Source organism: Ovis canadensis, chromosome 2 (assembly GCF_042477335.2).
Source record: "Ovis canadensis isolate MfBH-ARS-UI-01 breed Bighorn chromosome 2, ARS-UI_OviCan_v2, whole genome shotgun sequence".
NCBI classification, from domain to species: domain Eukaryota; kingdom Metazoa; phylum Chordata; class Mammalia; order Artiodactyla; family Bovidae; genus Ovis; species Ovis canadensis.
Genome location: NC_091246.1, coordinates 214,016,755 through 214,033,103, shown reverse-complemented (window position 1 = coordinate 214,033,103; position 16,349 = coordinate 214,016,755). Strand labels below are relative to the sequence as shown.

General features: G+C 38.7%; 1 protein-coding gene across 4 annotated transcripts in view; it reads right to left on the bottom strand.

Annotated features, from left to right (window-relative positions):
* Positions 1 to 16,349, bottom strand: part of ADAM23 (ADAM metallopeptidase domain 23) — a 189,371-nt gene that overhangs the window by 30,116 nt on the left and 142,906 nt on the right. For all 4 annotated transcript variants that reach the window (XM_069578117.1, XM_069578121.1, XM_069578119.1 and 1 more), the window contains exons 16-21: positions 14,570 to 14,641; positions 13,881 to 13,970; positions 11,882 to 11,962; positions 4,818 to 4,868; positions 4,091 to 4,154; positions 2,751 to 2,856 (exon numbers count right to left, since the gene is read on the bottom strand). In XM_069578117.1, the coding sequence (XP_069434218.1) occupies positions 2,751 to 2,856; positions 4,091 to 4,154; positions 4,818 to 4,868; positions 11,882 to 11,962; positions 13,881 to 13,970; positions 14,570 to 14,641 (464 nt within the window). The remainder of the gene's footprint in view (positions 1 to 2,750; positions 2,857 to 4,090; positions 4,155 to 4,817; positions 4,869 to 11,881; positions 11,963 to 13,880; positions 13,971 to 14,569; positions 14,642 to 16,349) is intronic.

Here is a 16,349-nt window from a genome sequence, read left to right as displayed (position 1 = left end):
TCTCCTGCATTCAAAGTCCAAGTTTTACAGAGAAGAGAGGCAGAGATCACCTGGGTCCTTGGTGACATTGTTAAATGACTCACTCACCATGAGGACAACTACCTCCAGCATAATTATTAAGTAAACGATGAACTCCTTAAAAAATGTGCAAAGAATTGAAATGGCATATCACACACACACAATCCATGTCCAGTAAATGCATGAAAATGTACTATTCCATTCATAAACGCAAATTAAAGCCACAATAATAAAGCAATTCACACCCAGCAGAATACATAAAAGTAAAATGTGTGATGACACCAAGTGTTGGTGAGAATACAGTATAGTACAACAAAACTCTCTTATACAAATTATCAGTGGGAGCATTTACTAGCGGAGAAGGTGATGGCACCCCACTCTTGCCTGGAAAATCCCATGGACAGAGGAGCTTGGTGGGCTGTGGTCCATGGGGTGGCTAAGAGTTGGACATGACTGAGCGACTTCACTTTCACTTTTCACTTTCATGCATTGGAGAAGGAAATGGCAACCCACTCCAGTGTTCTTGCCTGGAGAATCCCACAGATGGAGGAGCCTGTAGGCTGCAATCCATGGGGTCACCCACAGTCGGACACGACTGAAGCGACTTAGCAGCAGCAGCAGCAGCATTTACTAGCACAACCATTTTAGAAAATAGTGTCATACCATCTAGTGACGCTGAGAATATACATCCCTTATGACTTAGCAATTTTTCTTCCAGGAATGGCCTTAGAAAAATATGTACAAATGAGAACTAAGTTACATGTACCCGAATGTTCACAGTAGCATGATTCCTAATAGCCAAAACATGGAAACGATCTAAATGTCTGTCAACACAAAATGGAGAAGGTATATACCTATAAATATGAATGAAAATGAAATAAAAGAATAATAAATACGAATCTATGGCGACACACACCATGGAAAACTCTCAAAATAATGAACTTAAGACGCAAAATACAAAACAATACATGAAACATGATTCCTTTTATATAAAGCTACCAAAATTTTAGGCAAACTAAACTGTTTAGGGCTGAAAACTTGAGCAGTATATCTCTAAAGAAAACTAAGAAAGCAACTGCCATAAAATTGAGGATGACAGTAACTTCAGGAGAGAGACAGGAGCGGTGAGGGTGAAGAATACATCCTGGGATGCACTATTTCTTGATTCATAGAGGGGTTACATGAAAGCTCACTTTGCATTTATTTGGCAAAATGTATATTTGTATATTAATCACTTTTCTGTTTCTATATTTCTCAATTTTTTTTAATTTAAAAAATATACATTTATTTTCCTTAACTCACTTGTGGCTGGATATTCTATTGCTAGATACTGGAAGCTGTCTTCTACAATGATCTAAAGCAATGCCTCCCAACTTTCTGAAGTCACGGAGGCACAGAGAAATGATCAGATTGGTCTGTGATATTGGCTTAATGAATGAAGCCAGAGGCATCCAACCCCACAGGTTCTGACTAGTTTAGACTCCACTTCCTCCCTGGAACCTCAAAGACTGAACATCTCAAAACTTCTATACCTCAGTCACGAGACATCAGATGGGAAGCTCTGTTCTGTTATTTTGGTTTAATTTTAAGGAAGTCAAAGATTTTTTGCCTCCTAAGGCCTCATCCACCACCAAAGATTACATACAACTGCCAAGTTTCAAAAAGTACAACATTAGAGACCATTAATTAGATAAATAAAACTTCCCTTAAATCGTAGCTCTGCTGCACAATGGGAGAAGAATCCCCACTGTTATGGAAGGAGAATGGAGGAGCTTTGGTCTATCACATAATGATCCGAGAGATCCAAGTCATTGAGTTGACCGTAAAAAAACTATTAAATTGCAATTTTAACTTTCCTCAACAAATCAAGGGAAAATATTACCAATGTGCTCTGAAGGTGTCTCATTTCCTGAGTAAAGAGTCCTCAGAAGGCACTGACCAGATAATTTTTGGCTTCCCTCATAGTTCAGTTGGTCAAGAATAAGTCTGCAATGCAGGAGACCCCAGTTTGATTCCTGGGTTCGGAAGATCCCCTGGAGAAGGGAAAGGCTACCCACTCCAGTATTCTGGCCTGGAGAATTCCATGGACTGTAGGTCACAAACAGTGGGACCCGACAGAGCGACTTTCACTTTCAGATACTTTTTAAAAGGGAAAATAAAACTTTAATTCAGATATTAGCTATTTAATCAAATTGTGTTACATTTGAAAAATAATCAAATGCATGTTATTTCATTTTAAATGGCTCCTGAAATATAGACAGTCTACATCTTTTGCTTGCAGAATTCCTTATACTTGTACATTCATAGGCTTTTTGAAAGCAAAAGTAGAAAATCAAAAAGAAGAGAGAGAGAGAGAAGTCGTTCAGTTGTGTCTGACTCTTTGCGACCCCGTAAACTAAAGCCCACCAGGCTCCCCCGTCCTTGGGATTCTCCAGGCAAGAATACTGGAGTGGGTTGCCATTTCCTTCCTTAAAATACCTTAGCAAAATATCTCTTCCAAACAAGCTTCAAGTAAAATACAGCATGTGAGAGCTTTCCTGAATTTTACAGAAATGGTGTGTCTGTTTCACAGAAACAGTTTAGTTCATAGTCATTTGCTTCTAGATATACAGTCTTTTAAATTCATACTTCAAAAATTTTAGTAGTCAATTTATTTTAAAAAATCAGTAACACTTATTTTGTGCTCCTTGCACCGAGTCCACCCATTATGTTCCCAGGGACAGCCAACTCACTGTTTGCTGCACTGGATCCATTGGTCTCCATCCTTTCCACAGTTGCCTTTCTCGGTGCCTTCCGTATTCAGCTTTTCATAACAGAATTTGTCAGACCCTGAAGCCTCTATTGGAGATGAGCAAGAAAAGAGAATTACTTTTAGTTCTCTTTGTCTTCCATAACCAGCACTGTGCCAGTAAATCTTAATAACTATTGCTCCAGAAAAAGGAACAAATTCCTAATTTGTAGCACTTACCCATTTCCATGGTGTAAATTTCCACAGTGTAATACATGGCTAATTTTAAACTAAGAATGTGACGCCAATCGGCTTCTAAAATTCCTGAAAATTTCACCCATGGCTCTTGCAAGCTAAGACAGAACAGCTCAAACACACCATTCTTTTTAACTTGGGAGACAAATTTATTCCCAATTCTTGTTGGTGGGTTTAAGGATGGGAGGTAGGATTAATCATCAGCAGGAATTAGTGAAGTGACACCGAAAAAACTAATAAACATTCGTAACCCTGCTTTCTATTAGTATCAGGAAGCATTATAAAATCTGAGCTTGCTGAAATTTTGTTGGCACGTGGATTTTGATATTTCAACTTTTTTGAGAGACAAATATACCTCTATTATCTTTCCCTTGTCAAAACTGAACGATTGAAAGTAAAACTTCAAGTTAAATGATATTTCCCAAACACTAAAGCACTTGTGCATGAGTCCTAGTCCCCTTTGGGTGCCTTCTTTTCCTGGTAGGTGACCCAGTCTTTGCCAGCAAGACAGAACCATTTCTCTCTCTTCCAGTCTGGACCTCATTAACTGAAATTCACTGGCAAGACAATGAAAATGTCAGGAAGAGAATATGTGTACTGACATGTAGGGAACATACTGAGAAAATGACCATGTACCCAAATCTCTGTCTGTATATCAGGAAGTACTTGTGTTTCATTTTGAACTGAGATAATCAATTACAGAAGGTAAAAAAAAAAGAAAAAAGCCTGGTACTTTCCTAGGATAAAAGAATGGAAAGCTAACTTGAAGCGGTGAATGTTAACTCCAAGGTATAAAGAAAATTACCCAAGTGGACGGATAATGAGCATGACCACTGCACTCAACCCAATCTTAGCAAGTGGGTGTGACATCCGTTCTGTCACAGCCACACTCAGTGAATAGCACTGTTCGGTTCTGATGACAAGTCTTCAGTGTCAGCAGTTGTTTGCTGTGGCTTTATGACTATGATTCACCATTCTCTTCAGCCTTTTCTAGGTTTTTTTTTTTTTTCTCTTGTTTTAATCACTCCCAATCAGCAAGATGGGCAGCAAAGAATCCCAAGAGAAACCTGAGTAGGAAACATGACCTACTTGGTCCCCAGATGTACTGACACTGGTTGTCCCGGGTCTTGCACTCCCCATTGTAGCAGCGGCCCTGAGGACAGAATACATGCCATAAGGTACAGGGAGCTGGTCCCATTTCCCCCCCGATTCTCACTGCAAGGTCTCCTTATCATTGTCTTAGACAAAGTTGGGTTTTCTTGGTTACCCTAGTATTTTCACAATGAAAATAAAACTCACAAACATCTTAAGAGACACAGAAGAATGAAAATTAAAATCTAAAAAACAGAACAGACCTCACTGTACAGCTCAAGTACAATTAATCATCTAAAATTTTATGGAAAACGAAAATGGGTGCATTGCTTTGAGTGACACCAAAATGATTTTTAGGTTATTTTGTATGTGAATGGTTAGGTCATAACATAGCTTCAGAAAAAAAAAAAAAGCATTACAATATATTACCATATTTTCCCAAAATAGGCTAAAATGATTAAAGATAGTTACAACTCCATAAGTTAGATCTCTAATTCTTCAGCCATTACTTTTTTCCCCCACACTCTCAATCTGGACAGTTTACACCCAGAGATAAATATATTTAGTATTCTATATGATATGAAACAACTCTGAATAGGAAAACCAATGCAATAATTTCCTGTTGTTTGAGCTGCAATTTGCCATCAAAATTACATTCATCCAAAACAACCCTGAAAATTGAGCCTTTCATAAAATCCCAGTTAAAACCTATGGCCCAGCATACCTGATTTTGGTTGCATGCATATCCATCTTGCTTATGAAGATTTGGTGGGCACTGAAAAATATATTTTTAGTTAACATTCGATATGTGAAGTACTTTCAGTTTATTTGTACAATACATTAAAATACAAAAAAGTTTAAGGATGAGTTTATTACTATTTGTAAATTGTGTGTTACCCATCATTCATATCAGTAAAGTTTGAAAGAAATATTTAAAAAATACAACTTATAATTAGGAAAACATGAGTAACTCCTTAAATAGCTAATCCAAATTTATTCTCCAGTCATTGGCAAAAAGGAATCAGTCAGTCAAAGCAGTGGGTGCTTCTTATGTTTGTTTTCCATGAGATGCACTAGAATAATTTACGTTCACTTGCCTACAAAGTTCAAAGTAGAAGGGATTAAAATGGACAATGAAGGGAACAAATCAGCTTGTTACACAGGAGTGGATACGTTCAGGAACTAATTTACAAGACCTCGTTCAGCTCTATGAAAATGTCAGATCTGCATGTGACACCCACCTCCATTCCACATTACTGAAAAAGAAGAAATACCCAGCCCTTCAATAAAAGTGCTGTATCTCCACTACATTTCTGACCTCTCAAACTGTAGACTTATTAAAACAACTGTAATGTGATAGTTCTTTCTTTTTCCAGGTCTATTTATCAAATTGTTTTTTTTTTTAAGTACATTTCAATTTTCCCTAACATTATCCTGGATAATTCACATTTTTACTCTCTCTTCATCTTATTTATCACATTTAAGAGAGCTAAAAAAAAAGTCAAGTCTAAGACTCTGCTACAGCACTGAAAACAAATACTAAAAGGGGGGAAAAATACCACAGTTGCAGTAAGTGAATAAGAAACATAGCAATACCCTGTGAGGTCCTCCCTTGATTTTCACCTTCTCAGTAAATGACAGTCCCACTCTCCCAGTTGCCCAGGCCCCAAACCAGGGAGTCATCCTGTGTTCCTCTCTTTTACTCATACTCTCTTTCTAGTCCATCGACGAATCCTGGTAGCAATATCTTCAAATATAATTACAATCTGACCAGTTTCCTCCATCTCCACCGCTAATAGCTGGTTGAACCCAACACTATCTTCTCACCTGATGATGCAACCACCTCCAACTGATTTCCCTTCATCCCCTCTAGTCTCCTTATAGGTGACAGAGCGACCAGAGTGTCCCTTTAAAAACCTAAACCACATCATGTTGCTCTTCTGCTAATGGCTTCCCGGTCTACTCACTGGTCTTCCAAACTCGTGATCTGCTCCTATACTGACCCTGCCCTCATCCCTACCTGACCTCACGTGAGGGCACCAGCCACACTGTCAACCCCGTGGTCTTTGTTCTTGCTCTTCCTCCAAGCTTTCCTGCAGATTTCCACCCAGCTTGTTCTCTCAATTTTTTTAGGACATTGCCTGAACATTAGCATCTCAGAGAAGCCTTCTTTAACCATGTCCTCCAACCCCATAACCTCCTCCCCCATTTTAGCATCCTCTGTTCCCCATTCACTGTTTTACTTATCATCAAACTTTCATGTATCTGTTTGTCTGTTCGGTCAGTTCAGTTGTTCAGTCGTATCTGACTCTTCACGACCCCATGGACTGCAGCACACCAGGCTTCCCTGTCTATCACCAGCTCCTGGAGCTTGCTCAAACTCATGTCCATCAAGTTGGTGATGCCATTCAACCATTACATCCTCTGTCACCCCCTTCTCCTCCTGCCTTCAATCTTTCCCAGCATCAGGGTCTTTTCCAATGAGTAAGTTCTTTGTATCAGGTAGCCAAAGTATTGGAGTTTCAACTTCATCATCAGTCCTTCCAATGAATATTCAGGACTGATTTCCTTTAGGATTGATGGTTTGATTTCCCTGACATCTAAGGGACTCTCAAGAGTCTTCTCCAATACCACAGTTCAAAAGCATCAATTCTTTGGCACTCAGCTTTCTTTATAGTTCAACTTTCACATCCATACATGACTACTGAAAAAACCATAGCTTTGACTAGATGGAAGTTGGTTGGTAAAGTAATGTCTCCACTTTTTAATATGCTGTCTAGGTTGGTCATAGCTTTTCTTCCAAGGACCAAGCATCTTTTAATTTCATGGCTGCAGTCACCATCTACAGTCATTTTGGAGCCCAAGAAAATAAAGTCTCTCACTGTTTCCATTGTTTCCCTATCTATTTGCCATCAATTGATGGGACCAGATGCCATGATCTTAGTTTTCTGAATGCTGAGTTTTAAGCCAACTTTTTTACTCTCCTCTTTCACTTTTATCAAGAGGCTCTTTAGTTCTTTGCTTTCTGCCATAAGGGTGGTATCTGCATATCTGAGATTATTGATATTTCTCCCAGCAATCTTTTTTTAATTAATTCATTAATTTTAATTGGACGCTAATTACTTTACAATATTGTGGTGGTTTTTGCCATCCATTGACATGAATCAGCCACAGTGTTAATGTGTGTCTCTCGACAATCTTGATTCCAGCTTGTGCTTCATCCAGCCCAGCGTTTCTCATGATGTACTCTGCATATAAGTTAAATAAGCAGAGTGACAATATACGGCCTTGATGTACACCTTTCCCAATTTGGAACCAGTCTGTTTTTCCATGTCCAGTTCTAACTGTTGCTTCTTGACCTGCATACAGATTTCTCAGGAGGCAGGTGAGATGGTCTAGTATTCTCATCTCTTGAAGAATTTTCCACATTTTGTTGTGATTCACGCAAACACTTTGTTTACTGCTCCCATCCTAATGCAAGCTCCATGCAGACAGGGATTTTCTGTCCTTGCTCCCTCCCTGGCACCTAGAACAAAGCTGGGCTCAATTATTATTGAGAAGGTGCTCAATGACTAGTGACTGACTGAGAAAATAAATAAATGACTTGGACAATTATTTTATTCTGCAGTAGCAAGCTGTTTATCAAGGTCACAACAGAAAGATAATAGAACTACTTTAGAATTGCTAAGAAGCAGTAACTTATCAAGGAACACATTGAGATTAAAGGCTTTGTTTCTACAGCTTTCTAAAGAACAACCAATTTTCATACCAGTTTTCACTCAACCTAATGGTAACTATTCAAAAGATGTAATTATCAGCATGAGAACTTGGTTTACTGGACCGACTGCACAAAAACAGAGATTCCCTATGGTCTCTTTCATTCATCCAAATCCATTCAAAACACCATTATTATCTTATTAATCAACTAACAGTAATTACTCACTTACTCCAAGGTGAACGCAACCACAATGAACCAAAATGCAAAAGAAATGTCGTTTGCTGAATACACACATCAGGGTCTAAACTTAACTTGTCATATTTGACTTTTGTGATGTTTCAACAGGAGAAAACTAGTAGGATTTGATAAAATTTAAAAAGCTCTCATTACAAACTGTCATAACTACATGGAAGAAGATTTCTAATCTATTTTCAATTTAGGCTAATAAAAGCCAGTTGTTTAACACTGAAATGTTTAACAAAGGAAATTATGAAATGTCTATTGTTCTCTGGAGACATTTAAAATAGAAGAGCCATAAATCTGTGTACTTTATTCTGCTTGTGAGCAGAGCTCTGGATTCGGTCTCTAAATGCCATCTGAGGGACTTCCCTGGTGGTTTAGTGGTTAAGAATCTGACTTTCAGTGCAGGGGACATGAGTTCAATCCCTGATCTTGGAACTAAGATCCTACATGCCACAGGGCAACTATGCCTGCATGCCTCAACTAGAGACACAGTCAAAAATTTAAAAACATATAAAAAATAATACTGATAAATAAATGACATTTTTACCCTGTGCAGGAAGGTCCAACTGAGGCTAGCTTCCACAGTGCAACAGCCTTTAAATGTGCTTATTTTAAATTGTGTTATACTCCCATTTTGATGACCTATTTCCCAGTGTTTAACAAAACATATTTCCCATATCTTTCAAAAATATCTTCATTAGATCATCCAGATTGTTTGCCCAGAATGTCTCTCAGTTCCATGTCTTATTTATTCTCTTTTAAATCATGAATTTAAAGAGCAGCTCAGAAGCATCAGTAAATAATAATACAAAAAATAAGCAGAAATATACTGTGAGATATAAGCAATAAATACATAATGTCACCAAAAGGACTGATTTTCAGAGATGCAGAGATTCTAAGACATCCCATTTTAATTATTATTAGTATCAATTAAATTCAAAGTTTCTTGCTTCTTTCAAAACAGAAGAATTACTGTGTGTTGGGGGCAGGGGTGTGGTGGTATTTAACTCCCTCTCTTCCACTTATCTAGTTCAGGTTCCTTCTGGTCATAGAAGGGAATTGTTACTAAGGGAACATGCTATTCCAGTTTAACAGTACAATTTTCACCTTGGGACATGAAATAAAGAGAATATTTTAAAAATTTAAATAAAATAGTAGATTGAACAAGAACCCTTATTATAAAAACTTTATTTCCAGTCAAGCCTATGACAATTCAGGAGTTAAAGGTTGGAATGGAAAAACTATACTTTTATACTTTGGCCACCTGATGTGAAGAAGTGACTCATTTGGAAAGACCCTGATGATGGGAAAGATTGAAGGTGGGAGGAGAAGGGGACGACAGAGGATGAAACAGTCAGATGGCATCACCGACTCAGTGGACATGAGTTTGAGCAAACTCCAGGAGTTGGTGATGGACAGGAAGGCTTGGCATGCTACAATCCATGGGGTCGCAAAGACTCCGACATGACTGAGCGCTGAACTGAACTGATACTTTTAAAAGAACTGAACACACAAAACCAAACCCATAGACGATGGGTATAAAAACAGTTTCATTCTACAAAACTAAAAATATAACTCAGTGAAACAGTGTATCAGAAATGTCAGTATACTTGTCATAAGTCACAGAATCCACAGTTCTTACATGCTAACACTATATTATTTAAAAATTGGAAAGAAATCAATTTATGTATTTATATAAGGACTGCTGCTGCTAAGTCGCTTCAGTCGTGTCCAACTCTGTGCAGCCCCTAGACGGCAGCCCACCAGGCTCCCCCGTCCCTGGGATTCTCCAGGCAAGAACACTGGAGTGGATTGCCATTTCCTTCTCCAATGCGTGAAAGTGAAAAGTGAAAGTGAAGTCGCTCAGTCGTGCCCAACTCTTCACAACCCCATGGACTGCAGCCTACCAGGCTCCTCTGCCCATGGGATTTTCCAGGCAAGAGTACTGGAGTGGGGTGCCATTGCCGTCTCTGCTATATATAATGACAGATATGCATAAAAATCACAAAAGGATAACCTGAATATAGTTCACTATACCATAACCTTTGTACTATATCCATTTGAATCAAGACTCAGAATATATATATCAAAACCTTTCAAAAGATTAATTAGGAAATTTTGTTTTCCTATCCTCATGTTTCCTTCCAGGGAGGAGAACTCAGTGTTACTCCAGTTACTCTCTGCTCCTGTGCTCACTTCTCCAGGCAGGTAGAGCAATTTACAGGTTGATGGATACACTTCAGGAGAATAACACAGCATTCTGGCTCAGTTCTGCCATCTTCTCCTGCCTACTCACATAATTCATCCTCTCTCTACTGCTCCTCCATAGCATACAAGGCAAGGGCCACCTTGGCAAGGGCAGGTCATTCCAGGCCCAATTATGGCAATAATCTGTTACTACAGCCTAAATCTGGGATTTGTAAAGAGGCCCATTCAGCCCTCACACTGAGCTATCACTTTCAACTTGGCTCTTTGCAATAACAAAAATGATATTTTAGTTTCCAGCTATACTCTATCAGGAACCCCATGTAAATCACAATACCTGGCAATAGGTAATTCTGCTCTTGAGAAACTTACCCTAAGTTGCTAACTCCAAACAAGAAACACTCTTTAAAATGCATAGCAGGACTTCCCTGGTGGTCCAGTGGTTAAGACTCTGTCCTTCCAATGCAGGAAGGAGAGCAGCTTTGATCCCTGGTCAGGGAACTAAGAGACCATATGCCATGTGGCCGGGCCAGAAAAAAAAAATTTTTAATGCAAAGAGATTTATAGCTATATTAATGATAATAATGAAATGCTGCCAACAATCTAAATATTCACCACTAGATGTAGAAGTGACTTGTAAATCCACATGGCTGACTTTCATGCAACTGTAAAGGAAATATTTATGAAAACTATATCATAGCATGGGAAAATGTTGTTGAGGTAACATCAGAATAATATTGAAGGTAGGATGAAGTCGAAAATTCTTACCAAGCCCCTACTCCTGACTCCTGACTTCTTCTCTGAATCATTTCCACTATTTCCCAGCTATCCCTGCTTCCATTCCATCTCTTGAAGAAGCCATGATTCGGTATTCACTGGGTCTCATTAATTTATTAGCCTTTCTAACCCAGCAGAATACAAGCCTGGGAAGAGCAAGGAGGTGCCTATTTCGATTCCTCCCAAAGCCTGGCATTCAAAGCAGTGCTTGAGACACAGCAGGGGCTCCACAAATATCCATTTGAATGACAAAGACTTAAAACAACACGATGTAAATGTTTAAAAACATAAAAAGTAAAGAAGGAATGCCGAAAGGCAATCTTAATGATAATGCAATAATTTTAACATGAAGAAGATCATGCCAAGTGTTTGGGCCATGAAGCCAGCGCTTCATACATGAATGGAGAGAGCTGGCGACAGACAATCCCACCCCAACTACAGCAGTGCGGCGCTTTCAGATTTCTACACTGAGCTTGTGTCCAAAATTTTGTTAAAAATTGTTTGAAAACGGTACCATTAGTGCTTTATCAGTGTGAGCCTACTATTTTAGATGTGGGGACCAGAACATTGCTGAGACATACAACTATACCAATTAATTGGATATAAGCAATAATAAAGGAAATTAATTATAAAGGGGAAATTTGGAAGAAAATGGATTTTTTAGGCCCAATAAATATTCCTAAAATAAAAGCATAGTGGGAGCTAGAAACTACTAGAAAACAGAATAAAACAAAACCAAAAACCCCAAAAGAACCAAATCATAATCACACATGTAATTCAAATTGAAAGCATTATAATATGTATTTGCAAATAAGATCTATTTCCTAAAACTCAGTTTGCCATACCTGGCCAGAGTCTCCAGTACAATACTCGGTAATATCACACCCATTCACAGCATCCCGACATTCATATCCTCGTGGCTGAAACTGCAAATCAAAACTCAATATTAGGAACTAGTATTAATATTTCAAAGAGTTAGTATTCTTGTATTCACCAGAAATCATGACATCCTCTCATAACCACTGCCAAACTCTTTATGAATCAGCAAGGTAGTTTCAGAATAGAGATAATTCCCAAAAACCACTCTCTGTAGTAAATATGAATCATTAACCATGGCATTAAATGTTCAGATTTCAAAATCTGCTATTTCAGAGTATTATATTTGAAAAACACTGTGATAGCAATTATGTAAAGAAGGAACACTGGTGTGGCTTAAGACAAAAGCACTAAACGCTAAAATATAAATATAAATGTTTAGGACCTCTCTAAAGGCTGATATACACACCCAATCTGCACTAATTTATCTATCAGCTTGGATACTAGTCTTGCTTTAGCTAAATATATACAATCAGATTTCAGTTAATTCATATGAATTCCCTTCAGTGATGCCAGTGAATGACTGCTGAATACAAGGCATTTTGTCTAGGAGAGGGGTTGGTAAAAGATGAAGGAAAGAGTCCATCATTTTCAAGCAATTTATAATCTGCTTGGGGACCTAAGGCAAGAAAATCTAAGCTGGAATCTTCTAGAATATCACATGCCTAATACCCCATTGGTATTGAATAAAGTTAAATCATATTATTTTCCGGTTTTAAAAAATATTAGGAATTTTATAGAATGAGAAAAACAATGATTTTAAAAATAACTTTTTAAAAATTAACCAGAGGTTTCCAAAGATAGAAGTAACTATACTTCCACACAAACAAAAGGTGTGCATATACACATATAAACTTACATCCATATATTACTGCCTTATCTGGCTCGTTTGCCTTTCTGCTGCTGCTGCTAAGTCGCTTCAGTCGTGTCCAACTCTGTGTGACCCCATAGATGGCAGCCCACCAGGCTCCCCCATCCATGGGATTCTCCAGGCAAGAACACTGGAGTGGGTTGCCATTTCCTTCTCCAATGCAGGAAAGTGAAAAGTGAAAGTGAAGTCGCTCAGTCGTGTCCAGCTTTTCGTGACCCCATGGACTGCAGCCTACCAGGCTCCTCCGCCCATGGGATTTTCCAGGCAAGAGTACTGGAGTGGGTTGCCATTGCCTTCCCATTTGCCTTTATAAGGGATTTTAAACATCAAATGTGAAAATATAAGGACTAGGTTTTATGCTCAGGCTCTAAAATAAATTAGGATGAGTTTTAAAGAAAAAGTTTATAAGTGGGACATATTATGAAAAAGACCACAGAAACTGTCCCTCTTCTATTCAACCATTTAACTTGGTTTTCACCCATGTTAGTAGGGCAATTGCCAATGATTATTTTGGAAGGATTATAGGTATATTTTCTTAGGGAGGTGCTGGAGAATAGGATTATTGGTTGTTGTTCAGTCACCCAGTCGTGTCCAACTCTTTGCCACCCTATGGACTGCAGCACAGCAGGCCTCTCTGTCCCTCACCATCTCCCAAAGTTTGTGCAAGTTTATGTCCATTGCATCAATGATGCCATCCAACCATCTCATCCTCTGACACCCTCTTCTCCTTCTGCCTTCAATCTTTCCCAGCATCAGGGACGTTTCCAATGAGTCAGCTGTTCGTATCAGATGACCAAAATATTGGAGTTTCAGCTTCAGTATTAGTCCTTTCAACAAGTATTCAGGGTTGATTTCCCTTAAGATTGACTAGTTTGATCTCCTTGCTGTCCAAGGGTTTGTTGGTAGTGAATTATAATAAAGATAATTGTAGTAACTCACAGAATTTGGGTAGATTTATTGATTCAATAAAATTGCTGGGCTAATACACAATGTCTATCAACAAAAATGTGACAAGCTGTACAAATACTCAAGGTACACATCGTAATATTTGGCTAATATGTCATCGATAAGAGAGACGAAACTGTCAGAGAACTCACAAGACATGAAGTATTATTGCAGCAAGGCCCATCGCTGCAGTGGGCCCCATTGGAGAGAGAGCATTTCTTACAGCACAGTCCATAGCATTCCTAGAGAAAACACTTCATGTGAGTAAGTGAGGAAACCCACTCGCTGGCCATTCTATATTTTCTCCACATGTGACATGCATTATTTACATGAAGAGATGTATATAATGGTAAGCAAATATTTTAGGAAAGAATTAATCATTTTAGTGGTAGATTCCTTCCTGCTATACTTCTCAGCAAAGTATGGTCTTCTAAGAAAGGACTTCTCTACCAGAGAGTAAGCTTATTTTTTAGCAGGCATCCTACCCTCGGTTAGCTCTATTATAATTTTAACAGTCAATCTAGCTTGACAAAGACAAAAATATTACACAACACAGAAAGAATTTTCATGACTTGGTACAATTTGTCTGAGATGAATATGAGCTATGAATTTGTAAGAGATATGAATTTGGGTAGAAGAATGTGTTCGGTTTCTTCAGACAGAGCCATAAGGACATGTTTAATTCTAGCATGTCTGAGCTACGACTAAGCATTGATGAGAGAGTTCAGGAGTCAAGGCAGTGAGGCCACAGTGAATGATGAGGTAGGCTTCTCACTAATGCTATTGCTGTTTGCTCTGGGTGGAAAACGTGCTGCACGTAGGAAAGATTTCTTATACTTACCACATGGATGCCACAGTCACACTCCTCCCCAGCTTCTACGTATCCATTTCCACACTCTGTGGGCTCAAACAGCTGAAAGAGGTTAGAAAGGTAAAGGGAAAACATTTCAATTTATCACAGAAAATCAATTTTCCAATTAGGTTATATACACACCCTATAATCAGCTATCACAAGATATTCCTCCATGACCTACTGTTATGGCATCTTACAGATACATCTGTGTGAGAAACAGTGTTCATTTATTAATAACACTTCTAAACAACATAGTTTAAATGGAGGTAATATCTCTTGGAGGGTTGATTCTCTGGTGGTGGGCTCCAGAGATGACCTCTACCATTAGAGTTACTTTTTATAGAAATAAGCTGTCAAGATGAATAGATCACTTTTCATATTTACTAACGAAGGTAAAATGCATCTCTAATAAGACTCACAGGTACCTAATTTGCTGACATATCCAGACAGCTGAGAAGATATAAAAACTGTCAAAAAGATAAAAAATGCTTCAGTCACAGCTAAAGGTGATATCCGCCATCAGCTAAATGCAAATAAACTTAGGGAAAAATTGTTGCTGGAAATCCACGCCCATCATGTCACCGAAAAGAAAACTGCACCATCTGAACCATATTAGGCAAACATGTGGGCATATGCACACATTATAGAAATTTCTCAATCATTCCTGGAGTGACGGAAGAGCCAAGTTTCTAGAATAATCCACCCTCCTAATGCTATGAACTCGATTGCCAAATAAACTCTATTACAGATCAGTTGTTGAGGCAGCTGATTTTTTACGAGAAACATTTCCATTTCCCATTACCAGGGGCAAGATTTTTCTGTGTATGTGCACTACACTCAGGCGAAGACTGGAACAGGGCATTCCAATCCGAATGTTCAGAGCCATGTATCTGAGAGAGGAAGGACTGCCTCCCACTGAGTCCACCCAAGGAAGACCCGCTCATCCTTCTGCTTCCAGGAGGAACGCAGCTATAACAAGCAAGGAAGGTTTCCAGGATACTTGGGTGGGGCTTCCCCATGGGAAAATCCAATGACTAAAATCAGCAGTCCTCATTTCTGTGATATTCTGATCAGCAGAGAGGAGAAAAGAGAAAGGCAGACTGGAACATGATAGCTCTGTGTATCAGGCCTCCCACGTAAACCACTGCTAGATTTCATTCCTAGGGCTCTTCTTCCATCTGGAGACAGGTCACTGTTACAGATCAGATGGCTAACATGACAGCCGAGAAGGTTCCCAGAGAGCAGAAAAGCTGTCCATAGATAATGTGAAAATAACACATAAAACATGCATATATATATATATATACACCCATTGACTATAACACTTGGGAAAAAGTTGGTTCTTTCATGTGTGTTAGTTGCTCAGTCGTGTCTGATTCTTTGCAACCCCGTGGACTATAGCCCACCAGGCTCCTTGTCCATGGAATTCTCCAGGCAAGAATATTGGAGTGGGTTGCCATTTACTTCTCCAGGGGATCCTCATGCGTATATATACATACATCCGCTGACTGTAACATTTGGAAAAAAGTCCGTTCTTTCATATGTGCATAAACCATCCCACTGTAATCCACAGGGGCTTTTAAAAAATTATTCCAATATGTCATTTAAAAAGACAGAATTCCATATTCACTAACTGCTAAAATTGAAGACATATAGGTAATTTTTTATATAGTTTCCAGCTTATTGGAATAATTTCCTTTGTAATCTCAGGCAATCTCAGAAATTTAATGATGGATCCTTATACATTCACTAGAGCTCCTAGTATTTC